The sequence below is a fragment of the Lonchura striata genome, chromosome 5 (genome assembly GCF_046129695.1).
Source record: "Lonchura striata isolate bLonStr1 chromosome 5, bLonStr1.mat, whole genome shotgun sequence".
NCBI classification, from domain to species: Eukaryota; Metazoa; Chordata; class Aves; order Passeriformes; family Estrildidae; genus Lonchura; species Lonchura striata.
In genome coordinates this window covers 35,340,351-35,367,964 of record NC_134607.1, presented here as the reverse complement: position 1 = coordinate 35,367,964, position 27,614 = coordinate 35,340,351, and the positions used below count along the sequence as shown (strand labels likewise).

At 35.0% G+C, this 27,614-nt stretch overlaps 1 protein-coding gene across 5 annotated transcripts in view; it reads left to right on the top strand.

Annotated features, from left to right (window-relative positions):
• The window catches only part of MDFIC (MyoD family inhibitor domain containing), a 61,520-nt gene extending 46,809 nt beyond the window's left edge, over positions 1-14,711 (top strand). For 4 of the 5 annotated variants that reach the window (XM_021545241.2, XM_077783444.1, XM_077783443.1 and 1 more), the window contains one exon: positions 1,247-4,723. In XM_021545241.2, the coding sequence (XP_021400916.2) occupies positions 1,247-1,494 (248 nt within the window). In that variant the 3' untranslated portion in view covers positions 1,495-4,723. Of the gene's footprint in view, positions 1-1,246; positions 4,724-14,466 lie in introns of those variants that run through there. The other variant, XR_013340014.1, reaches the window with a different exon arrangement.
• Positions 14,712-27,614: the final 12,903 nt, after the last annotated feature.

The window sequence follows — 27,614 nt, the reverse complement described above, 5'->3', positions numbered from 1 at the left end:
GAACTGATATTCTCCAGCTTTTTTTTACATATCTTCTGTGTTTCCTATGAAGGTCATTTATTTAGTGACATTATGTCTTTGGGAATAGAAGCTTTTTAATACAAGAAACATTTTCCCAATCTTAAACTGTCTGTGGCTAAGGAGTTCAAAGTTTGCAGGCAGTAAAAAGAATGAAAGCTGATGCTATGACAGGAAAGTATTTCTCTATCCTGAACACAATGTATATTTTTAAGTTTTTGTTTTGTTTCTGAATGGCTATTCACTGCCTCTTACAAATTAAATATGTTTATATGTATTAATTTATACATATTATGTAAAATACAGTATATCCCTCAATCCTGCAGTCTCCTTTTCACTGGCACATATTTAGTTCCAATCCTTGTTTTTCTGTCATGTCTCATGGATTAATTATTTTTTGAAGTTATTCCATATATTTACTCTTTGGGTGCTGTATTTTTTGCAGATAATTTGTGGGACACTTTAATTATCTATATAACTTAGTAGTACTTCTAAAAGCTGATATTGATGTTCAGGTGTAGTTAAGAACTCTTGAAGATTGAAGCAGTACATTAAAAGAATGGCAATTCTTTAGTAGATTTGTGTAGAAATGAAAGAGAAAATTCTCTATTTTTACTGAATATTATACATATTGTTCAAAGTAAGAAATGCATTTAACATGCTATTAAGCTGGTTTTAATGCGTGCAAAAAAAACAATAAAGAAAGCAACAATGTTTAGACAACTCCTTTATTTTTCTTCACATGTATTGAGTAAACAAAACCATTTCAGAAGGGCAAGATTAACTGGGAAGGGCTGGAATTAATTTTAGGAAGTTTCCCTCATTAGTTGGGTTTATTATTATTTCTTTATCAGTTTGTGTAAGAATGTATAAGTGAAGATAATAGATATGGATATTTTACATAATAAATGACTAAGGAGATTGATCTAAGCAGCTCTGAGCAGTCTAGTATTTGGGATTTGTATGAAGTGAAGTGGTGACAGGAAACTTGCATGGAGTTGGAGACGAGCTGAGCTGCAAAAGTGCCCATGAAGATAGGAAGCTTTTTTTTTTTTTTTGGTGGTATATTATGTCTACTCTGAACTGTTTTAATTCAGCTCCTTATTTGACATTGTGATGTATCTGGATTTAGAATGATATATTAATGTTTTTCTTTTATCTTCTTTGCCTTTTTTTTTTTTTTATTGTTTTGTTTGTTTCTGACATGCTACTGAACTTGCATATGAAGATTGCTGTGTTCACTGTATCCTGGCTTGCTTGTTCTGTGAATTTCTCACCCTCTGTAACATTGTTCTGGGACAAGCATCCTGTGGCATCTGCACATCGGAAGCCTGCTGCTGTTGCTGCGGGGACGAGATGGGGGATGACTGTAACTGCCCGTGTGATATGGACTGTGGCATAATGGATGCGTGTTGTGAATCTTCAGATTGCTTGGAGATCTGCATGGAATGCTGTGGGATCTGCTTCCCATCATGAAATATTTATCCCTTTCTTTTTTATTCTCTATAAAACTGGAGAGCTTTTCTTTAAATACATTTGAAGAAAGACAAGGTAAGATTTTCACACTTGCACTGTTAATTCCCTTTATATAAATATTTTTTTAAAAAAAGCAATCCTCAAATCTGTATTCTAACACAAATTGTATAGTTTTGTATGTGAAACTAAAGCTACATTCCAGCTTCCTTTGGCTTTGCAAGTGGAAGACTTTATTGAAAGTGAGTTATAGGCCTGATGCTGTAGGCCTTATGAAGGCAAAATTCCCATTTGAATCGAGTGATAGTTTTTGGTCAGAGAACAGACTGCAAGGCAAACCTTAAGTATTTGCCTTTACCTACTTTAATGTTTAAACACTCAAATGCCTCCATGCATAACATGCATTTACAGGCATTCTGAAAATCAAGATATCTCTTTCTCTCTATTTGGGTTGAAAGCAACTTTGCTCTTAATTCAAAGCCAGCAACAGAAATCTGCCATTGGTTTTGCTACAGTGGTCATGTTGGCAATATGTCTTTTGTTTTGAATATCTCATTGATTAGAGAGCAATTCCTGGTATTTTCCATTGCTGAGATTATCTGACAATCTTGTCAAATATAAGTTTTGCCCTAGGCTAGAAGAGTACCAGGATTTCTTTGTCATCAATCAAGTCAGAATAGACACCTTATCATTTTAGTTCAGTACTACTATTACTTGAAATGCTTTGTCTTAGAAAGAGACTTTGGAAATCTGTGTAGACGTGAAATATATCCTTAGAGTAACAAACTAATAGATTAATGATACTTCAAAAATTTACTATAAGAGGAAAATTGTTAGAAGTTAACTCAAGAATCTAAACCAGTACATGAAGTGGCCTGGTCAGTGTTTGTGGCTTTGGAGCCAATGTCACATAACTTAGTATTTATTTCTTTATGGTATAAGAAAGTTCTACAGAGGGTAGCAGAATTTAAACAGGGTATAGAAACAAAATTAAACTGATTTGATCAAAGAATTCTATCATTAAATGCAAAAAGCAAGTGGAAAAAGTGTTTATTCTCAGATACATTTTAAATGTTATTTTTAAATAACTGTGAAAGAAAAGATAATTTAAAAAACATGTGCTTTAAAAATAAAAGGATTGGTATTTAAAATGTTTGAAAAATACAGTTAGGATCTGTTGGACCTAACTGTATATTCCCTACACCATTAAAGATTTCCAAGAAATATCTCTCTTTTGTAATTATAATTATGGAACACATAAATAGGTTTGTGGCATTCTCAGACTTAGGGAATCAGACTACTCATTTTCTTTACCATCTGCTAATTTCTACCCTGAATGTCTGTAGCACACAAACTGTTCTGTGTAAACCACCCATACATCTTGATCTCACATACTTAAACTTTCCTGTTTGCACTCCAGGTACTCCACTTGTAGAGTGTAGATTTGCAGATCTCCTAAATTCAGTCCTTGTTACAAGTCATCAATAGTCAATAACAATAAATGTCTCTTTCTACTATAGTGAATTCAGTTTATGCAAATGTGACAAGTTAAAGATCACAGGAGTGTGAAGCTAAGTCAACAAATGGTCTGATATTAACCAAAGCTTCTTCTTGTGAACACTGACGAGTAGTGCCTACTACTGCAAGTAATCACTGAAGCCGAATCCTTAACTGTGCTAGGGAACTGGGAAGTGTTACATTTTGCCTTAGTGTATGCAATATTGTGGTGTATTCTGATGCAATGCAGATTCAACCTCAGAGGGTTTCCTAATCTGTTTTTTTGATAGTTGCTACAAGTATTATTCTTATTATGTTTGGGGTTTATTTTTTCCACATATTGGGCCAAATTCTGATCTGTATTGCATGAACTAAGTGCATTTCCGTTCATGTCAGAATTTATATTGGTTAAATTCCTGTTAGAGAGCACAAAAATATTATGGTAATAGGCAGGCTAATAAGGAATAATATAGTTAAATAGATAAATTCCCAGTGCTCAGAATCAGGCTCATGGGGCTCAATTATGACTCCTAAAAGGCTGAACCACATTGGGAAGGGGGAAGAGGTGCCTTGGTTGAGTGGCATTGCCTGGAGGCATTTTGTCTTTGTAAGGCATAATGCCTCTGGGGAAATTGGGGGCATCACACTGGGACTCAATGCACCTTGGAAAAAGTCTAGACAGTACTTTGTCCATTGTAGGTCTGTGGTTGACACCGTGGTTGTGGGAACATGTCCTCTGGGGATAGACAGCACCATGAACTGTCTTTCCTCATGTCCTTCTGGTCATAAAGAGGTGAATTATGGCTTTTCCTTGTCTGATTGTGCTTTTGGGACAGGGAAGATGAGTCCCAGTCTCTTGTTCTGCCCCAGTATCCATGCCCTGTTGGAGCAGGTCCAGTTCTGTGCTTGGAAAATGCACATTTGTGTATCATGCTTTTCGTGAATGCTAGATCTTACTAAAAATTACTTTTACCACAGGTTGATATGGTTTAAAAAATAAAAAAATTACCAATCTAGGGAGTTATTCTCCTGTGTAAAAGTTATATATGGAGTTTGTCCTGCACAAGCCCTTGTTTCTACTTACTGGAATTTAGTGGATTTTTGATTTATTGAAATTATAAAAACAATAATTACTAGGACTTTGTTCATGAATACATGTATATACTTTTTCTCACACACATGGACATACACACACAGATATGTCTTTTCCCACTTTATTTGTGAAATACTAGGAAGTGAAAATAGTGTTATTAAACCTCATAATGATTAGAAGTATCAAAGTATTACAGACAATTGAAAAAAAATTGTGTTATTTTGTTTGACATTTAAATGTAATCTGCTACTGTTTGTCATAGAGGTATTAGCACTTTTGAAAAATGTATCTTTGTAGCAGAGAATATTAGCATGTAGTTTAAGGAATTCCTTTCTATATTTATATCCTTAAATTCTGTTCTGTAATTTTCACTCTATAATCAGTCTTGTAAACACCTTTTGTAATAAAAAAAGCAGAATCAGAAGTCAAATGTGAAAAGATAGAGTTTAAATAAAACGAAAACATTAGAACTTAATTTCTATTTTATCATAGTTCTTGTGAACTTGTACAGTGTTTCAGTTTATACTTCTGCAAACTAGCCCATTTGAAACACATGCTGTTTGTATTTTATATCAATTGGATGTGCTACTTGCAAACACTATTTTGAAATAAAGATCTTTATTTTGAAGCTTTTGGATATCACCTTCTAGTCTTGCCTTGTTACTCCTTTGAAGAATAGTTTAATGTCTTTTTGTGTTTTTTCTTCTGCTTTAACTCTTCCTAAAGGTGTTGGTCTTTGGGTGCCAGAGGGTGAGCCGGTGTACAAGTTGTGTTACAAGTGGAGCTCAGCCAACTCAGGCACTAGAAGCTGTGCTAACATGAACCTCCAGCAGTAAAAAAGTTTGTCATTAAGAGGGAAAATTCATTACTTGGTGGAATTTGATTAATTAAGTGAAATTACAGTAATGATTACATTTTATCAAAATGAGAGTTATTTTAATACACCCACAACAAGTCTTCAGTTTACTAAAAACAAGCTGAACGAAGAGTGTAATCAGCTCTTAGTATTCATATGATTTTTTTTTTCCCTGTTGGCTTAAGCTAAGTGTGAATATCCTTATACTACTTTAAAACTACAGAAACTGCATGTCTACAGTCTTTTGCATTAATTTTCCTACATCTGTGCCCCCACAGACGGTAAAAAAAATTGCTTCTATGGACATTACAGAGGAAAGATGATAAACTGTCAGAAATTGTGTTTGAATGTGTATCATGAAGTCTTGCATAAAGACTGTGCACCAAAATAATTGTTTCAGTAAAAGAACTGATCGACACATAGAACAATAGCATAGTTTGACACCTATTTTATTTGATTTAGCCAGTAACCATAATACATAAGATTTCTAGAAAAAAATTGGCTCCTGTGAAGAAGCATCAGGAACTTTCAGGAGCTTTCGTATTGAGTAATGGCTCTATTTCAGTTGTAGTTCTCATGTTAAGAACTGTGTTTTGACTTAGATGAATCACTGATTTTATAATATTCTAAATGAGAAATTTTTCTGACCTCTTCACACACTTAGTCGTTTTTTCACATTATCTTAATGGTTGCAATATTTTATGTATATTGGAGGGCAGTGCTAGTTGTATTGATGTATCTCCATGTTAAAGCTTTTATTGTCTCCAGTCTTGTAACTTTCTAAAGGTAACAGATCATAGAATGAATGATGTATCTGAAATCCTACTCTTGGCACTAAAATTAAGTTAAACATTAGACAAATATCTCCCTAGTGTCTTGTCTTAGTCTTTGCATACATCACATACTGGAAAACTCCATATTGTGTTGATGGCAACAGTAGTAGCTCTAGAATCCTACAGATGTTAATCTTGTGTTTTCCCTTACTTTCCAAACCTTTTGCCAGCTCTTAGCACTTCTAAAGAGAGCAGGGAAACCTTAATTCATTTTTAACAATGAAGTTCAATAAAAATAATACACTGCACTCACTTCCAAGATGTACTTCTTGAGTGTGCTCAGTGCACTTTAATGTGCAGTTGTTTGCTTGTACAAAGTTTAATCTACTTTTAAACACTTGCTTATGCTGTTTACCAGTGCTTTGGTGCTAGTGTCATAAAAGGATGGGTTTTCTCTCCTTTAGAAATCTTTAATATGATGGCTATTTCTACTATAGTTGGAAAGAATGTTCTCTGAGTTATTATGCAAAACAGGCAGATGTTTAATTAGATTAGATGCTCTTAATGACTTTATGGTTTTTAATCATAGGTTCATAGAATAGCTTGGGTAGGTAGGGGCCTTAAGCATCATACAGTTCCAGCTCACTTGCCATGGGCAGGGACAACTTCAACTAGATCAGGTTGCTCAGAACCCCATCCAACCAGGCTTTGAGCCCTTCCAGGGGTGGGGCATCTGCAGCTGGACAACCTGTTCTTGTGCCTCATCACCCTTACATTAGGAGTAATCTAAATATCCCCTCTTTAAGCTTAAAGCCCATTCATCACTGCATGACCTTGTAAATAGTCTTGCTCCATTTTCCTTTTAGGCTTCCTTCAGGTAACTGGAAGGCTGCAGTTAGGCCACCCAAAAGCTCTTTTTTTCCAGGTCGAACAATTCCAATTCTCCTATCAGTTCAAAACACTTCATAAAACACTGTGTACAATCCTGTTTTCTTATTTTATATATGCATATTATAGCAATTGTTAATACATTACCATTCAGTACTCATAAAAATGGAATGTAAGATGAAAGACTGTATAAAACCTTTTATACATTTAATAGTGCCTTACTGATTTTTATTCTGGTATGCGTATGCTATTTTAACTGACAAAGTACTCCACTATAATTGGGGCTTTTTATGTCATCTCAGTAGGGTATGTAATTGGTGCCCAAGCACTGCACAATTCCTCTTCAATCACTGATGTAGGATTCAGAAATCTGTCTCATCTCCAAGTTGCACAAAGTGACCACACTGTGAATATGCTGTAGTCCAATATATTTCATGTTACAATCCTACTTTTTGAGGCACCAGATCCACAGTGCCCACCTTTGTTTCCTTAGCTTTTTTGCAAGGTAGTATGTTTGGTTTTGTTTTGCTTTTAAATTGTGGTTCAAAGAGAATTGGAAGTGTCTTCATTATGGAAGTCTGGGACAATACCAAGATACATGTTGCATTGTAAGTTGTTTCTTCATATTTTCTGTGTTCTCTGCTATATGCAACTTCTAGTCAAAGAGACTTGTAAAAGTGATGTCTTTGGAACTTTAGACTTAGCTTCTAAATAACTGAAGCTCAATAGTATTGAAATATTTGAAAATTAATTGATTTTTTTTTTCTCACTCAAAGCACCAGAAGTTCTATCAAGATGAATTCTGCAGAGTTTTGCAAACTGACAATATTCAAAATAGCTCTGCTTGCAAGGATAAAACTAGCATGTTAGTTGCAAACTAACACATTTGAGAGAGTGGCAATATATGTCTCTGGTTGCATGTGTATGTTTGTGTGTGTGTGTGTGTATGTATATATATATGCTAGTTTTTTGATTCTGAGCTACCTTCAGTTACTGAGGACTAATTAAGAGAAGCTGGGAAGAATAAATATATTAAACAAGGCAGTATTTCTTTCCTCCCTAGGAAATGCAACTCCATTTGTCTGTTTCTTCACGTGAGGAGGACAACTTGATTACATATTTAATGTAGACTAACAGCAGTGGTTTAGAATCCACAATAACTTCAAGGTCATTAGAAGTAGTGTGTGAAGGATAAAGGGAAATGTGTTACAAGGATCCCACTACTCTTGACAACTGCTGTCTCTGCCTCAGTAATATGCTTTGCAACTACCAAGCTTTCATGGGGTTAAGTCTAAGAAAATTAAGGTATCCATGACTGAAATTTTATATTCACTCTTGTTTCTTCAGAAGGAGTAATTAGACATATTTACACAATTACATTTTGGTAAACTATTATGTCAGCTTAACTGTAACACATATTCTGGTTAAAGTACATTAAGCAGCAATCCAGAAGCAATTTAGCTGCAGAAGGCATTATTTTCTATCTAATTATTTGCAAATTAATGAATAAAATTAAATTCCAATCACTGAAAAAATGAAGCAATGGTGAGAATCAGAACTACATATTAGTTAAAGCTATGCAATGCATAACAGAATTAAAGCCGCCTTTTATTCAAATTCAATGCTTAAAAAAGAACAAATCCATCATCTTGAAATTTGACTTGTAGCTTGACATTAAAAATAATATGAGTAGAATTTTCAGTGGGGTAAGCACAAAACTAGTTCAAGTAGTGTCACTCTCAATTAATGTACTCAGGTGCTGTGCCCATTAAAATTCCCACTTGTGGGTTCAGCTCTCTATGCAAATGGGGTCATTACCTGGAGAATTTAATTGGGTATGACACTGGGAGTAGGAATTTTCCTTTCAAAATAAACCTTCTTGCACACATTTTCACTAGAAATTTGATTGTTACATATACTTCATATTGTTTGGCTCTATAAATATTTACCAAAATTGAGAATGTCCTCACTTACTTATTCTTTTACAGGTAATTCATAATGCATCAAAATGATTTTTAAATTGTTCAATGTATTGCATATGCAAGTCTTGTTACAAAATCTGTGACGAAATTTTTTTTTTTTTTACATGTATCACATCTTTTTAAAGCTGATACTAATTTCTATAATGTCTTAAAGCAGAACCACAATTTTTTTTTTGTAGTACATTTAGATGTAAATTAAAAAAGGTTAATTCATACTGAACTCCTACCTTACACATTGTTTGGAAAGGACAAAAAAATTATTGTGTTTCTTTAGTAATATTAACTTCTAACTTTTCTGGACATTACTTTGCATAATCACTTGTATAAATAAGGCTAACACTGAAAGATATTATCCCAAAATGCACATACAAATCTTGTGAAAACACATAATTACATGATTGGATGAAACTTCTAGAGAACTTCCAGTTCAGCAGTCTGAGCTTTAACAGTGTCTAAAAACATTTCTTGGAAGCCTCTGATGAAGGGAGTTTAGGACACTAGAGGTATTTCTCACTTGTGCTACACTAAAGTCTTAACAGCTTTTTTCCTTACATCCCATTTAAACTTTTTTTTCATTTCTGCAAATAAAACTGATGCATCCATATTCTATTCCCAGTGGATGTGTAGAACAATCACCATTCTCTTGTAATAAGCTTTCATATAGTTTGTATACTCCTGCCTAGTTTCTCTTGCCTAATCCAAAGAAATCTAGTCCCAACCTGTTGTTTTTCAGCGCAACATTCATTTCAGACATTATAAAAGTGTAAGAGCTGTGCTTCTCTTTCAAAGTATGACAAGACTGAGGGAGCAACACATGAAGGAATTTTTTTCTGCTAATAAGAAATACAGATAGTGTATTGAGGTAAGAAATACGTTCTTGTCAATAATGTTCATGGATTTCTGTGGCATGAAAGTTGACAATATTTCACGTGCAGCTTAACTTCTGTACAGGAAACAGTCCAAAGAGCCAGCATTATGATCATCTACATAATCCCTTGAATGATTTTTGTGGGATTTGCAAAACCCTTTTAAAAAATTCCAGGATGGAGACCTGTAAATGTTTTATTAGCAAACAAACTGAGAAAATGAATCAACCATGTCATTAAAGCTTATCTACATTTGTTACTTCTGCATTTTAACTTCGTCTCAGCTTTCAGCTTTTTGCCACTCCTTTGGGCACTTGGTTTACTAATCCAGCATCCTCTGTGTTTCCACTGAAACTTCTTGTCCAGTTCTGTTGGGTCTCATTGCTTCTTTGATGCTTAATACATATTTATTAAGGGAAAAGAAGCTACTGAAGAGTGATGTTTTTTCTTATTAAACTTACCTGTAACCTTGTAGTTGCCTTGCAATATGGTTTTAAGATCATAGGTGAGAATGAATTTTAGCATAAACAAACTGTGTTTCAAAAGGTTAGTGCTCCCTTACTACTCTTCATGTTCAAAAATGGTAATTAGAATAATTTTATTCACAGAGAAGATCTAATGTATGTCAGTGTAGTTTTATGGAAAATACTTCTCAATTATTATTCACTAATGACAATTAAAGTTTTATAAAATCATTTTACAGCTATAATATACCTGAGTTCTTAACACTTTTGATTTAGGAATGATATGACTTCCTGACTTAAAATATTATTCTTTAATATGTACAGGTGATGTAGACTGAAACTAAATAACTGATAGGTCTCAAAACCATAGTTGTCAAATGAAAACATGTTAAAAGGGTGATTTTAGAGAGGCTCTGAGGAAATTGGTACTGTGTCTGCAACTCTTTAACATTTTAATCAATGATCTGGAAACATTTCTAGCAAAATTTGTAGATGAATCAATAGTTGATCGAACAGTGAATTGAATACATGTCATTACAAGGTGCTTATTTAGAGCAATCTGAACCTGGTAGGATGGATCTCTTCTCAGTAAATGTTTGTCCATTCTATAAAAGTAAAAGGAAATATTCAGAATTTACTTCATATAAAAAAGAGTAAGTTCAAATACTTTGAAAGTATTTGAAGATCATGGTGAAAAAGGTACTGAACAATGAGTTTCAGCTTAAATCCTGCAACCTTTCATGGTGACCTTTTAATATTTCAAATTCAATATTTCAATATTTAGTGAGCAAGGAAGAGTGAGTGTGCTAAGAAAATCAGTTTCAGAACATGCTTTCAGTCCTTCATGTTTTGAAAAACAGAAAGCACAAAACAGAACATCGGAAATTACTTAGAGATATAGAATCCCTTTAGCAAGAGAGAATTTCAGAGTTTATTTCACTCAAGTTTATCCAGCAGAAGACTGAGCTGTGGCTCCATCACACTGTACTGGTATCTTCACTGGCACAAATCACAGTGCTTTGAAGCTTTTCGTATTCTGCCAGAGAGATACAGAAAAAAACAAGCTCTAAATACAAACAAAAATGGATGTCCAATTTCTTACCCAAATGTACCTCTGAAGATAATAATGAGTTGAGCAAACCATCAAACCCAGCATTTGGTTACTCACCTCTTGGCAGTCTTGGTCCACACTGATGCTTTTCTCAGAGTTACACTTACCTTTAAAATGCTGTATGCGTATATGAATACATATGTATAGCACATACAGAGAAAAAATGTAGTCAAAAATGCTGAACTGGACAGAATTTTATTTATTTTCATCTTAGAGAACTTAAATGAGATGGGACAGTACTACCTCACATATTTTTCTGATGGCAGGAAGAGATTACCCTGTGTGAATGTGTTTGTAGAATTCTTACTTTTGCCAAATATGAAAATAAAATAAATACTTTTTTTACCAGTGCAGGATCCCCACAACACAAATATGTATGTCCTCTATCACAGTAGTTATCCAGTATAATATGTGGTCACAGATGATTCCCATAGTAACATTCAAATATGGTGAATATAGGTTATAGTTCTGGACTAATAATTCAAATAAAGATTAATTTCTATTTCAAAAATGCAAACCACATTAGATGTTAATTTCAAGGGCAAGATGTAATTGAAGTCCCTAAAAAAATACCTTAAATTGGATGAATTACCTGTAAAACAAACATCATAGATAAAAAGTGAATTTGCTTAATATAAAAAAGGTATGAAAATAGGCTGTGAAAGGAAGATAGACAGTAGTGTTAAGATAAATAGTGCACTCATAGTGAAATAAAACATGAAAGTTCATCTATGGTATAGAAGTTTATGGAAAATTCACAAGACAAAATGCATTCCAGTGTATTAAGCACAAGACCAATGGGATTTGTGTGTTGTGATCTGCCAGTAGGCTCATCATAACCATTACAAATCTACTCTGAAATGTTTAAAAATCAAAAATATAGAGCTAGAAGGTCCAATTCCTCTGAGCTGAGAAAAGGAATTGGATACTGACTGTTCTTTGTACACTATCCTTCCACACCTTGCAATGCAGGAAATTATAGAGCAGGTGGAGAGGTCAGATGTGTGTGGAGACCTGACTGCATATTTCACTTCCCTGCTCCTTAGTTAGAGGTTAATAAAATGCTGTGTTACATTGATTCAGTTGTAATTTTGTATTCCACTACTTCAGGAGAAATTTAGCTCACGAACTATACCATTTGGTTTGTTTATTTTTTTATTTCTCTTAGGCTTCCTTGGTCCTGTGTTATTCTTATGGGAGTCAAATGACAAAATGAAAATTGACCCCTATGGAAATCATTAGTAGTTTCTAAGACTGTGACATGGGGATTTCTCCAATAACCAAATGAATTTTATCATTTTTTCCCCCTGGTTTCCAGAGAGAAAAGGGTTTAATAAGCCACTGTGATGTATATTACTTGCATGTGTGCTTATCCATTTTCTTACTCCCTACTAAGGACTTTTAAGCCTTGTGGTCTTGTTTAAATGAAATGAAAAGTGAGAGCAATTTTTAAAAGCCAAAGAAAATCACAGGAGACTGATCTTAGTCTTAGCCCAGTGAGAGGACACTGGCAGAATTTGGTCAGCTTCTGTAAGCTGTCAGGGAATCCACAGAAGGGAGACTTACTAAAAATATTTAATAGTCGCAAACCTTCACTTGAAGTTCACATTTTATTAAATGCATGAAAATCAAGCTGAGCAACTGAAATCACACAAATAGAAATCAGTTCTTGTACTCATAGAACTAGCTCATCTGTGTGGTTTAAGCTTGGCTCTCATATATATATAAGTAGTTTAAATTACTTTCAAAATAAATCCTATTTCTTTGTCTCCTGTTTTGTAACATTTACTTTTGGAAAAGTGTGCTGTGTGGAAAATTCCCCTTTAATGATTCAAGGTTTCCTCCTCTCCCCCCTAAACAGCTTTCTAAATCCGTTGTTCCAATGAAGTCTTGACGAAGAAAAGTAGAAATTACTGAAAAAATAATTTGCTAGTAGTCAAGAAAGAAAAGACTAAAGTATTGAAAAAGAAACTCTGTTGATATTAAAATATTTGCTTATTTCCTTTTTATCAATAATACTTTTTGACTCAAGACAAAATTAAAATAAAATTATCCATATAACAAGTTAAAGGAAGGTTCTGTAGTAAATAGTTTCTAATTAAAGCAATAAATAATATACCACATAACTGTGCTCCAAGTTAGCATTAATAAAGTATTATATGTGTAATTTTTACAACTAGAAGTATCTCTGTGGCTGTCATATTTTACTGTACACACAGCTTGATTGCTGCAGAGTAGACATCTGCCAGAAACACTTCAGTTTAGCATGATGAATTTACTATAACCCTGTCAAAAATTACATAGCAATGCCAAAGTATCTCTTTGAATATAGGTTGAAAAACAGAAATAAGTGTGTTGAGGAAGGTTTTCAAATTCTCTCAAAATCCAGTCATTACTGCTGTTACGGCCAGGCTCATAGGAATGCTGCTGCTCCATGGGGGATTCCTGGGAAGTGAACATTACTTACTTAATCAGGGTAGTGAAAGGCAAAGTTGTGTTGACTGTGGGTGCTCTGCGTAGGTTATCAGCATCCCAGCGAGGACACTGCTGCAAAAAGGGCAGGCAATTTGCACAGAAGTGTAAAGGCTTTCTGAGGCTTTCTGTTAAAACTAAAATGGGAGGGCCACACTTGTTTGCGATATCCCCTGTGGTGACTGTATTTCAGATACTTGATTTTTTAATTATGTATGAAACACTCTATCCAGCACTGCTTGGGTTAATATGCTTGTTGAAATCTTGTGTGTGAATAGTTTGGGCCAAATTTGAACTTAGATAAACAACGGAAGTGGCAATAAGGAAAAGTACATGCTCTCTGGAGGCTTAATGGTAATTCTCTAGGATCCTGACATTTCAAGAAATAGTCTATCAGGAAAGGGAAGTACACCTGCATCTTTGATGAAAGATTCTTCAGTGTCTTACGTGGTTTAAATAATTGTAGGCAGTATTTTCTCAGGTTACATCTTTTTGTATTTTCAATAGAGGCCAAAGATATTGTGGCATATCTCAAACACCGTATTTCTGTATTTTATAAAACTATTGTTTATGGAAGGGAATTATAAATCTGCATCTGCATAGACCTATTGTCTGCCTACCTGTATGAATATTACTATAACCTTCAGGTAAATCCTGGAATTAAGGTATCATATCAATACATTGTCTTCTTTAATGGGCTTTTAAAGCCTAGACAGCAGAACTGATTGTTTATATGTAGATACAATTAGTGTAAATCATTATTTCCTGAGATTAATATAATAGACAGACATGCATTGTTTGCTTTGTTGTAATTTTCTGTTGTTATGTGATTTCAAACACTGTGTATAAAGGTCTGGCAGAAGCGTAGCAAGGGGTCCTTCTATCTTTGCTGATATATATGGAAAAAACATCACCATTGAAACCCATATTAAATGGAGGAACCTGCATTTCCCTCTTACCTTTTCCTTCTCAGAATTGTTCTTCAGAGTTCTGGGACAGATGAAGCCAAGTTGCTCATAAACAGCCAAAGGGAGAATTTTGTTGCATCAACAAGCTTCGGTGAGGTATGTGGAAAAGCACCTGTCTGTGAACTTTCCTTTCAATAGCTACAAACACTGTATTTATGTCTGTAAATGTATTGCTATGTGACTATAAATGTTAATATTTGTTCATGCACATGAGTTCCTCTCTAACTAAATATTCTTGCTTAGATTGCTTATGGCTCACATCCTACTCTGCCTTGCTCCTGTGAATTACCAGCCCAATATGCTGACAGACTGACAAGACACCCTCTTCTGCTACAGCTGAATTAAGGCCGATGCACATTACCCACAGTGCTGCCTGACAAATTGAATCATCTGCTCTAAGTGATTTTGCCTGTTTCAGAGTACTGGGAAACTCAGAGGGCATCAAGTCAAATTACACATTGATTGCTGTTTGCCCTGTAGCTTTTGCACACAGAAGGAATCACATACAACACTTAGAAGATTAGTGGAGACTGCATCAAGGGAATATCACATGCAGGAATGTGCAAGTTGGACTTCTCTGGTTGGAAGTAGCGTCACAAGTCTAGCCATCCAGGAGAGAACAAAACTGATGCACTTCCCGGTTGACACAGATGTAGACTACATCATCCTTCCGTTAGAACTTCTAATTCCCAACTTAACCACAGTGTAATTAATGTTTGGTTTGGGGTTATTTTTCCTTCATCAAATAAACAAAATGTCAGAATATCACCATTAGAATTAGATCTAGATTGTTTTATGTAGAAACAAATCCATATGTATTAATGTTTATGATTTACTCTATATTAGAATGTCTTTAACAATAGAGATCACTGATCTGTGGCTGTATGATCTACACCTGTCCAGGTTTGGGGTGACAGACAATTAGTTGGATGCCTGAGAACACAACTTCTATTTTCAATCTTTGGAACCTGGAGATTAATACTTCCTTTAAAAGCTGTAGCAAAAGTAATTTTAAAGAAAAAGTCAGGAAAATAAAGATTCTCGTATGAAGGGAGGTTGTCTCCATGTGGGGATTGGCCTTTTCTGCCAGACAACAAGCAATAAGACAAAAGGACTTGGTCTTAAGTTCTGCCAGGGGAGGTTTAGGTTGGACATTAGAAAGAAATTGTTCACAGAAATGGTGATGGAGCATTGGAATGGGCTGCCCACCATCCCTAGAGGTGTTTAGGGAAAGATGGGTTATGACACTTAGTACCATGGTCTAGTTGACATGGTGTTCAGTCATAGGTTGGACCTGATGATCCCAAAGTCTTTTTCAATCTAAAATAAGTCTGTGATTCTGTGAACTGCTTATTGCAATAGCTGACATTTAAAAGACAATGTAAGATACTATACAAACTGCAGTGATATACCAGGCATCAGCACAAAGATTTATCATTATTTCATTACCAATGTTGGCACTTGCTGAGGTCTCTTCTCTCCTTCTTATGCTGACAAACAAACTTTGCACAAACTCATAGGAATCATAAAGGCTGAAAGAGACCTCTAGGATCATCCAGTCTAACTGTCCACCCCTAAACCACTGATCAGCATCACCCAGTGCCAGATCCAGATTCCTCTTGAACATGATAAACTCACAGCATGCTTCTCAGAGAAGCATTGTAAATATTATGAATTAATAAGCCTCTGTGTATCTTAGTTTATTGATCTATAATTCATGTAAAGTAGCATAAGGTTCATCATGGATCTCTGTGTCTCATCTTTTCTGAAAGGTCTTCCAAGTCTTTTAGTTCCTGTTAGGAAGAATATGCTGCGCAGAGCTCTTCCTAACACAATTTCTGTTTGTTTGCTTGGACTGAAAGCATTTTTGTTTGGTTTGTTCATTCAGTGAATTCCTTCCAAAAAAGCAAAGAAAACTTTCATTTTTAATAGTTTTCTACACCAGATATGAAAACGGTTTGGATGCACAGAGAGATAATCCTTTGACTTACCTCAAAAATCTACTGCATCTGTTATTTAAGGTCAAATGTCTCAGTAAAGCCTCCCAAGAAAGTGACTCATTAACTTGTACTTTCATCAAGTCCCTCCTGCAATTTTTTAACTCCAGCTTTCTTGATTTCAGAAATGACAATGATGGTATTTGAGGTATCTGAGAATTTCTGCATTGTGGTGAAAGTTCTGAACAGAGTTTTTCTTTTTTTTTTTTTTCTAATTCTGCTTCTGGGCTGCCTCAGATCTTTGTAATACACAGTGTAGTGCTGTCTTCCCTAGGCAGTTCTCTTATTATTTTCTTAACGTGCTCTTCTGTTCCTTGTATGGGAGTAGCTTGTGGAGCTATGTAAAGGAATAGTTCATAATAGCAGCTAAACTGCAGAAAAACATTCCAAAGGATTCAGCAGAAATGAAGAATTATTAACATTTGTCTTTCTTTTAAGCTCAAAATGAGGAAAAGTGAAGGTCCCACAAGCATGCAAACAGCCCTCCACCCTGACGTGTCAGAGCAACAAAACTTGTACCCCTTCAAATGCAGCATTCTCCTAGTTCTGTAGAAACTACTTTGCTTAGGACTGTATTAAGGTCAGAAAGAGTAAACAAAAAGACTTGACACAAAGCCACATACTTGTTCATAAACATGTATTTTAAAAATTGGAACACCTTTTCTTTCCTCCCCCTCCCTGCACACACTGGCAAATCACCACCCTTAGTAGAAAGCAATTCATAACAGGAGTAAATTGCTTCTCTTTCTGGAAAAATAAAAAAAGAGATTTAATTTTTGATTAAGCATCCAGTTGTGGGGAGTTTGATCTGTTTTGGTTGTTGGTACTATGAATTGTTGAATTTGTTCCTCTTGATTTCGGTTTTTTAGAGTTTACTCCCTGTCTCAAATCACAGTTGTGGGTACTGGAGTTCCTGTGGGCCAGAAAACCTGCCTTCTCATGAGACTAGCAGCGTGCATCCTACCACCTGGCATGAGAGAAAGTCTACTGCTCTTATCTTCCTCCCATTGTCACTTCCCTGGTATGCAAGCTTGCAAATATTTACTTTTAATGTTGTTTTGATTTCTTGTTGTAGCTATTCCGGGCTTGAGCCAGTGTTCACTAGAAAAGAAAGAAAGAGATATTCAAAGAGGCTATCACAATATTCCATATTGAAAAGTAACCAATGCTCATCCTGAAGTATTTGAATGCTGTGCTTGAGGCCACACATGACCTTGCAGAAGTAAGGTCTTATGCTCCTACATCTTTGTGCAGGTCTGTCCCTATAAGCTTGGTCACTAATTGTTTAGCTTTGTTTTCTGGTTAATAGCAAGTGTTTCTTAATTATCATGAAATCATTAGAACTTTAATTTGAATGTACAACTTAATTTTGCTGTTTCTTTTTCTATAGTGTTGTGTTTATATGTAAGACTGTCTCAATTTGGTAGGACCAAATTGACTGCTACTTCAAGAAGCATTTTTGTCCTGCTGCCTGGTGTTTTGTTATGCCTCAAGATGCAGATTTATGTTACGGAAAAACTACAGGAGGCATCCAAACTAAGAATCCACCAAAAACTGTCAAATTGTCCCAATTATCCTTTTATTTTACTGGTGATTTTAACAGAAATATGTGTGCTAATTTGAAACCAGACAGTTATAACACTTGTACTTGGGCAGCCAAGTACACCTTTCCCTATAGTTTGAAATGCATGTTTTCCCACAGGTGATATAACAATGATTTGGGGTTTGCTTTTTCCAGTGTAACTTTGCTGTGTCTTCTATCTTAATGATCTTTATTTATTTACTGTTCTTTTGCCTTTATTGCACTGTGTTTAGACCTGTCTTTTTCATGGCTTCTTATGAGAGTCTCTTGTCTTTGTACAGATCTTCTGTCCTTATTCTTTTCATCACAGTGTGGCCGGTCAGCCAGTATTTCAGAGTGAAGCTAACTGGAACTTGGGTACTTTTACAGTTGAAGGACAAACCTGTTCTTCTGGAAACCTGTATTTCAACAATGAGTAAAGTGAAGTATTGTAGTCAACAGTAAATAAAAACACATGGTTTCCTGCAGCTGGAGTCATAGTCTTGCATTAGGCTTCCCACAGTCAGAACTGCAAGTGGCAGCCTTTAAAAACTGGTGGTACTGTAGCCTATGGTTGTGCAATTGCAAAACTCTCCTTTTAGCTAAATTCTAGTTGTGGCTGTCATCACAAAAGTACCAAAAGACAATGCTATTTAGCTTCGTTTCCTTTTGAAATTACTGCTGGGAAATCAGTGAAGGCCAATCTGGTTATTTTATAGGAGACACAGTTTCTGTACTGAAGGCTGAAACCACTAGCCTTTATTAAGCAGCACTGCTGTCCATTTAACTGACCTTCCATCCCCCTGTCCTGGGATATATTCCTTTCTGAAATTAGCAGAATTCTGTAATAGTGGAATTATACATCTTGTAAAAAATATGCTAATCTTGTTGTTTTAAGAGCTGTATGTGTTAGTGTTCACTCTCTGTGTTGCTCTTGCAGAAAGTGCCATGGTCTTAAACCCTCATCTGAAAATGTTATGAGTCTGTAATTTTTTTCTCTTGATTCACATTTCAAAGAGATTTGCTTCTTTTTATCATCCTGTCTGCATTCCCATTACAATTTTACATTATGATATTGAAGCAGTCTTTGATCGTTTTGTAGTTTGCATAGGTCCTTGTGTAATATGTTCACTTGCTTGTCTAGTAGCATGTTCACTTGACTGTCTAGAAGGCTGCATGTCAGTGACACAACCTGCACTAACCTAATCTCATCTGCCTTGCTTTTCTGAATGGCTGCTCTGCTTTGTATGATGTCCTGTATAACTTGTTAGAGTGATTGGCTCAGCACTTTTTGATAATTAATATATTATTTACTGGGGAGTTTTATAAATAAATTTCCTGCATATTGGATATTCACAGAGTACTGTCACTACATCTTCCATTTTTTTCCCCCCACTACACTGACATGATTTTATTACAATGATAGAAAAAATTAATGTTTGCTACGCTGCTGATAGCATATGATAATGAAAATTACTTTACTGTTTTCAATAATCATCCTCTTTAAGCACGTATGTTAAATTTTGGCATCCCTGTACAGGGACTGTTATCTTAGAGATCATATAAAACAGAAAGCATGCTTGCTACATTGGTAGAGGTCAATTACACGTAAGTTAGACTGAAGTGAAGAAGGCTAATGAGTGAGGAGCAAGACTGTGCGTGAATGAGTGACAGAATAATTTTCACTGTTTTTATGGGCAAGTACCATACACTGTCTCCCCATTACACTCATTAGACTGATTTTTGGAGCTTGTTGACCTGTAAAGCTTACTTCTGATAACATAGAGTGATCATTTTGTGACTATTTTTTAATGAGAAATATGTGTGAAGGAAATTTAAAAATTTGTATATGTAATCAGAAGGAATTTAAGAGTGGTATAAATTAGCATTGCAAACTTCGAGGCAAATTTTATTTTACATATTATATTTTTATTTTCTGTTTAGTTTTGCTTTTGTTTGGTTTTGGTTTTGTTTTAGGGTATTGCATAAAACCTTACAGAAAAAGGAATGGTATTTCTATGTAGTACTTGAGACTAGTGATGGGAAACAAGGAGCAGCCAGAAAAGTTCCTGTAGGGAGAGGAAGGGGAAGGAAAGGGACCTAAACTTTAATTTTGGCTGCATTTTGCATAGCCTGAAAGCCTCAGGGAAACTTCCAAGTGTTATGGTAGGTAGGCTACAAAGTACTGATCCAGTCTGAAGATAACCAAAGCACAGCTGAGGTTGGGGAGTCTTGAAACTGATTAAAAGTAATCACAGCCCTGTGGCCTGAGGCATGCAGAAAACAGAACCATTAATGCTATCTGGGAATCCATATAATGTCCTACATAGCAATTGCCAGTAAAGGGGAAAAAAATTCTCTAACACTACTTCTTGAAGCCAGGGAAATTTCTTCTTTCTGCTGGTATGCTGAGTGAGGGAATTATCCTGAAGTGGCTCGAGTTTCAGTCCTGATGCTGGTGGGGAGGTGCCGGTTCTGTTGCAGAGTGAGCATTCTAAATCCAAGGGGCGATTTGACTTTTTGAGTTTCTTAATTGACAATACAACTTCATTTATTATCCAATAGAAGCTATACTGACAGATGCATCTTATTTTATGCTCAACATATTGTAACATGTAGAATAACAGTGGGAGGAAATTGCTGAAAAATAATTGCAATAAGATATTTCAATAATGCAAATGCAAAACTTGCTGTAAATACCCATGTACTATTGACTTCAGTAAGAATATCTACTGTAATAAACACAATAGAATTCTATTTTCAGTTTAATAAGATTTGTGGGAAAAAAAAGAAAAATGAGATGAATTGCATGACTCAGTTGTCTCTCTTGAATTATCTTAACCATATGTGGTCGCTCTTAGAATTAACCAATTTATTATTTTCTAAAGAGCAGCTGGGGAACTGTTTAATATATAAAAGTGAAAGCAATGTAATTACAAACAGAGGGGCAGAAGTAATATTGTGTAGTCGGTTTAGAAACCAAGTCTCCATTAGTTTGTTTCAGCATTTATCTCAATAGGATGTTTTCACCACAGCACATTTATTCTACCTGTTTGTAGACCTATAAACCTCTTCATATATATTTCTTTTGTGATTTTTTTTTTCATTTTAACATGGACCAGTTTAAGCTTGATTCAAATAAGTTTCTCATTTTCATGTACACATAAAAAGAGACCAAATCAAAAAGGCAGCTGAGAGCATTTGGAATAGAATTTAAGAAATATAATTTTAAAAAAAGATATTTCAGGAATTTTTTCAATTTCACATGTTTATTATTTTTAAAATTCACAGTTTTTTTTTTAAACTTCGCTTGTTAAATTCTAAAGTTGTTTTAGTCCTTGTGAAAGATGTTTCAGTATTGGAATATGTAGGTGTGTACCCTGTGAATGCATCCATAACTTTTGTGTTTGGTACACAAAGTAATTATGTGTGTGCTGGGTAACGATGCAACCATTGCCACTGGGTCTAACTGACCTACATAGATGTTGTATGTAGTATCTGCCCATGTGTTTCTAAGGGTTAAAATGACAGATAATTATATTTTTTACCCTAAGTGACCACTGTCTTTGAAAATAATGGTCCTAGTTTTAGAAATCAGGGTATATTCACACTTAGCAGAAACAATCCTGTACAAGTGCCATAAATTGTTACTCTTTTGCATTATTTAGGGTAGCTCAGGGTGCTTTGAACTAGAGGATTTTTTTCTCACTTTATTAAAAATACTGAATTTTCCTTATTTTTTCAATGTCGTACATTTTATAGTGCTTCCTTATTAATGCCTTTGTTTTAAAAATGGGGCAGAGAGACTCCTGATCTCAGCAAATATCTTAGTGAGTATACTTTTGCTTTGGGGCAAGCACAACTTAATATTCATAAATCTTGAAATGCAGAGGCAAAACGTGAAGAGAATCAGTGCAGATTCTCAAACAGTAGGTACTGGGGCTAAATATCTGATGTGAACAACTTATCAGAGGATTGGCAACATTATGAAAGTATCGTGTAAGAGCCATGCTATTTCTAAATTTCAAAAGAATTATGGAAAGCTCCCTAGTACTGGTTGGCATTTCAATATAATATGGTTAAGAAGAAAATACCTCATATAAATAAACCTCAACAGACTAACATAAAAGGGAACAATAAAGTAGAAACCAGTGCAATAAAATAAAAAAGTTCTTTGTAATGGTGCTTGAAATCTGAAAATCAATTAAAGTTGCTTTTAAATTGACGGGCAAATAGTTCATATTATAAAGGACAAATCAAGGCAAATCAAGTGTTGCATGTGTGGTTAGAAAAATGTTTATTTCTGACTGATGAAAAAGTCTCAATAGGTGTCTGTATTATGCACTACTTGCCATGTTAATATTAACAGTCATTGTCTTAATTTGTCCTATGGATAAAATTTGAAGGAAACTATAATAGAAAACATTTCACAACACAAATCCATTCCTCTAAATGAAGCTCAGAATTGCACTAAAGATAACCCAAGAGGAAAGCAGGCTTTGTTACATATTGGTGACTAGGAGCTCAAGGCGGGGACAGATGGACAGCAAAAGTCAGTTCTCGTGTCAACATACCTTTGGAAATAGCCTTCTGCCAGCAGTTGTCTCCCTTTGATACTAAGGGGAGTCAGCATTCTGGATTATATAGAAACAGGGTGGTATGGAGATGGTGGGGAGCAGCCCAGACACAAAAGCCTGGTCTGGAGTTGGACTGCAAGACTTGACATGTAGTTGTCTCAGCTGCTACAAAGCCAGTGGGATTCTGGTTGGAAAAGTCCTGTGATTACCCTTAAGTGACTTTGTGAGCTGTTTTTCAGTGTATGGTGTGTGCCCCCTTCTGTGTTTGATTCAGAGAAAATATTTATTACTTCCAAGTCATTTATGAGGCACCTGTCCTGCAAGCTTATTTGCAGGCACAGAATCCTGATTCTTTAGTACAGTTCAGGCCTGGGAACTTCCACATTAAATGAGTTATGTCAACTAAACATTTTTCATTGTCATTTTGAAAAGTTCTATTGAAGATGAACAGGAAGGAAGAGAATCCATCTTTCTAAGCTGTTATGGCTTTGCAGGTCTAGCTGCATTAAAAAACATGAAAACTTTCTTTTTCTTCCTTACTGAGGTTAGCAGATCCCACTCAGAATGCTCAAAAGGACTGGCTCTGTGGAATAAAACCATGCTATTATTACTCAGAAATTGTACCACTTCAAGATAGAAGAATAAAAAAAGCCTTGAGAAGGACAGGACTACTCCATTTTACCTCTGGCTCATTGATGCTAACTAGTGAAGTTTGTCAAATGATAAATTGTAATTAAAACACTAAAAACGGTAGATCCCTAAAAACAGATGAAACAAGACCATGAGACGTGTAGACAGATCCATTTCACAGCTCTGGTAAAGGTCTGTTTGTATTTACCTCAAAGTTTATTTCCTTGTAGGACATTTTTTGCAGCATTTTAGGAGAATAGCCATCTCAACAAACATTGAAATTAAGTAAATTATTATTATTATTGTTCCTTCTTAGAAATTACAGCTATCTGTATATGTGATCCCAATTTTGCAAGATTTTCTCTTTTTTTTAATGTTAATTTTGAGGACGATTTTCTTTCTTTTTTTTTTTTTTTATTTTGAGTAAGAGAGATTTAAAATTATCTTTGCTATATGTTCTGTGAAAAACATCATGCTTTAGTAGATAAAAGACTTATATGCCACATATTTTCTGTACATGGTTTAATATGTTGTTTAAACTTTTGGAGTATACTGTGTGATCTGTTTGACTAGCAAAATTTCAGAGCTGTTTGTGGAAATATGCTTTAAGTAATTCCTCGTTGTTTCAGCATGAGTAAGGCAGTGTGGGCAAGTTTATGAAAAACATTAATCTTATTCTCTGCCCTTAAATCCCAAGGTGAGTATATGTTATTTAGCATATAGAAAAGCATGGAAGACTTTCAGAGCAGGGTTAGGCAGACAAATACTGTAACAAGGAAAGCTTTTGGCCTGGGGAGTGCAGCAGACATGGAGACCTGTCAGTCAACGCTGGACTGCCACCTGGTGCTGCAGGGCAGGAGCTGCCTGCCTGGGCATCTCCTTCTCCTCACCTTCCAAATTAATTGGGAGACAGCAAGAGAACCTGCCTGTTTTCTTAATTGTTCCTAACTTTAGACTGCATCATCCGAATTAATATATTTCTTAGCAGTTTAATAATGTAAAATGACAAAACTTTGTTAGGTTTAAATTGTATCTTTAAATTATTTAGAGGTCTTAACTATTCATTAAAAAAATCACTTTCATAAAACATGTCATTGTGTTTTTATAGAAGAAATTATGTATATTCAGAGTGTGGCAACACTGTAGAAGTTTAGCTAATTAGCTGTTTCTGAAAAATCCTTTTGAAGAAGTACATGTTGGCATGATTTTACTTGGCATTAGTTGTCTCAGATTGTTTTCTACAAAAAGAATGGCCTAATGCACTGAGATGTGTAAATATTCAAGATGCTTCTTTGAGTCTGTCAGAATCCCATGGGTTGGATGGATACATAAAATCTTACTCTTCTCATATGAGTGGGGGTTCATGTTGTTTCACTTCAGCCATTAAAGTGAGGCAGCTGGGCTCCTTCTATGGTCTACTGAAGCACAGGGGCCCTCCCAGAGGGCAATGCACCCAGTGTGAAAGTGGGCTCTGAAGACACAAGAAAAATGAAATCAGCTCTAGAAATGGCCATTTCTCTCAGTCACTGAGCTGTACAAGTCAGATTAGAAAAGTAAAGTTAATGAGAGGAATTTCACTCACCCAGTCTTATTTGGAAATTTCTACTTTTGGATACAAAGAGCATATTTCAGCTATGAGCCATGACTGGCTGATGCTGCATATTAATTTTCAATACATTTCCCTCCATGCTATGAAATAATCATTTAATAAAGCTTTCAGGGGCAGTGTGAACCTTAGTAATATAGCTTTAATAGATCCGTTGCCTGGGAACTTAAATCAAGGCTTATGTCCAATGCCAGTATTAAGGTAAAGTCTCCCAAAAGCAGCCGTGTCCCTTGTGTAGGTCTAAGATATTATGAACCAGTTTTGGTCATATTTTTCTTGGTGGGAATGTTGACAATAGTGCTCAGTACAGACCTCTGATGGAGAAAGAAACAACATCCCAGTTTGAAAGATATATAGAAAATACTAAAAGATAATATTTACACTGATTAAATACATCTTGCATGACTTGGTTGCAAATCTAAAAAGAAATTATTGAAACATACTGTATTACTTCCTACAGTATATTCTATTTCTGCTCCTTCTTTTGCTTAATAATTTTCAAAATTTTGTACATTTATGTGGTATGTTTAAATATAAAAATACTAAAATCCTTTTGTTAGTTATGACCTTGTTGCAGTTTTTAGCCAGGGAACCAGATCTTGTTATCAAAAGGGGCTGGAGACAGGTCACTGAGTCAGAGCTTTAGAGAATATAGCATGAAAACAGCTGTAGCACCATTCTGGGTGTTGATACAGAGGTTTTTCTACTCTATGCTTACCTAGTGCTAAGATGTGTGTTGGAGATAACCTTACCTTCACTTCTTCATTTAGAGACAAGAAAAGATATTGAACTTTAGGCTTCATGAACACCAGCAGTCCCTATGTGCTGAGATTTTGTGCAGAGTCTGAAAATGCGGTAGAAAGATGGATATGAGCATTATTATACAATTTCCAGCATATCTGCAGAGGAAAGTGATAGACAAAATGTTCATCACGAATTCTTGTTTAAATAAGTTCTCTCATTATGAGGCTTTGAATTAGTGACTGGGTACACCTCTGCTTAGAATAATATTTTGTATTACAAGGTCATAATCATTTTTAAGCAATACATATTTTTCTGTTATGTTCCATGTAACATAAATAGCAAAAGCATACTTTTCTAAGTTGGTTAAATTTTGATTGGATGAGACATCATTCTTTATTATGTATAAGCAACATACATATGAAAGTAGAAAAGCTAATAAAAAATTTACTATTGTAATTTTGGTTGGATACTTAAAATACCTGAACAGAATACTTCCTAGTCATGCACATCTATAATATTGGATTTGAATATGTAAAAGAATGAAAGTTCAGCACTTTGTCTAGGATGCCCAGTCTGAGACTAATATATGATCAACATATTTAGTCTTTTATTGTTCTTGTAGAAAATCAAATTCATTAGCAGTTGTTGGAAAAGTGTAAAACTTGGAAGTAGTTTCCACCTAGGCAAATTTAAGATTTGATTATAGCATCTTAAAAGACTACAGTTGGAGGATTAGAGGCGTAGGACTGTCTCATAGTTGACAGCCCATCAACTAGCGAATGCTTTAATGACACTTTCGTAAATAACAAGTAAGTTTTAAAAATCCCCATGACCTTATAGGTTTTTCAGATCTTGAGGAAAAAAACAGTGTAATATTAAACCTTGATTTTGCTTTTGGCAGGTTCTACAAGGGAGGTGGAAAGTGTCTGTTAAAAAGGAATAGTTCAACTGAAACAAATTCCTCTTACTTTTGTCTCTAAGTGAGCTGCACTGCGAAAGGACATGAAACATGAATGCACTGCCTAAGAGGTTTACATTAAAAGATAAGGTACAGTCTGAGGGTAACTATTAACATCTCCATTGTACAGAAAATACTCAGAATGGTAAAAGGCTGCTGTTCAAGAAACAAGAAGTAAAACACAGCTTTAGTGTTTTTTAAAGGTTCTCTGTAGATATCTAAATTTTTCATATGTGTCTTTGTTGCTTTGTTAAGCGTGTTATTAGAGCTGCTTGAAGAAACTGCAAGTTATTCAGGTGTATGAAGTCATTTACAGCACAAATATGTGAGAAGAGATGAAAATGCCCTTCATTAGTGATTTTATTAATGAATATATTCTGATTTAAATAATGAAGCTTCAATTTAGCAGGAGACATTTTCTTATAACAAGGTGATTTGTGTTTGTTTGAGGATCAAACTTTCAGGAAAAAAGTTTTAAGTAGTCAAATTTGCTTGAAACATTGCATGTTTGCAGTTGTGTGTGTAATTTTTCCACATGGGGGCTTGGATAGGGGCTTACTCCTAAATTCATGAAATGGAATGGTAAAGTAATCCACATCAATTTCAATGGACATTAGATCAGGCCTTATGTACAGCTGGAGATAATTGCCAACTGGAACTAGAAAATACGAACATTGAGTTAACTATTATTTCATATGCCTTTATATATCTAGGCTCCTGGACTGGACTCCTGAAAAATATTGGCAATGATTTTCTTGATTGACAATGATAGCTTCATGTTGTGATAGGCAAAAAATAAAGCTTTATTATATATTCTGGTTAACATCCTAAATGCTGATCCCTCTTTTGGGGTAGAGGATGAGTTGAGTGATCTCTCCAGATCATCATAGTTGTTTACTATTTTAATTGTATGAGTGTAGTTTATACAATTATAACTATTTAGGGATGTTGAAGGGATTTAAATGCACTCATTATACTCTTTACTCTTCATTCATTCATTCATTCATCTCTTTTTTACATACTTTGCTGGCAAAATATCCTTAAATTCTTTCATTATGCTAGCAGTTTAAGTGAAAAAAT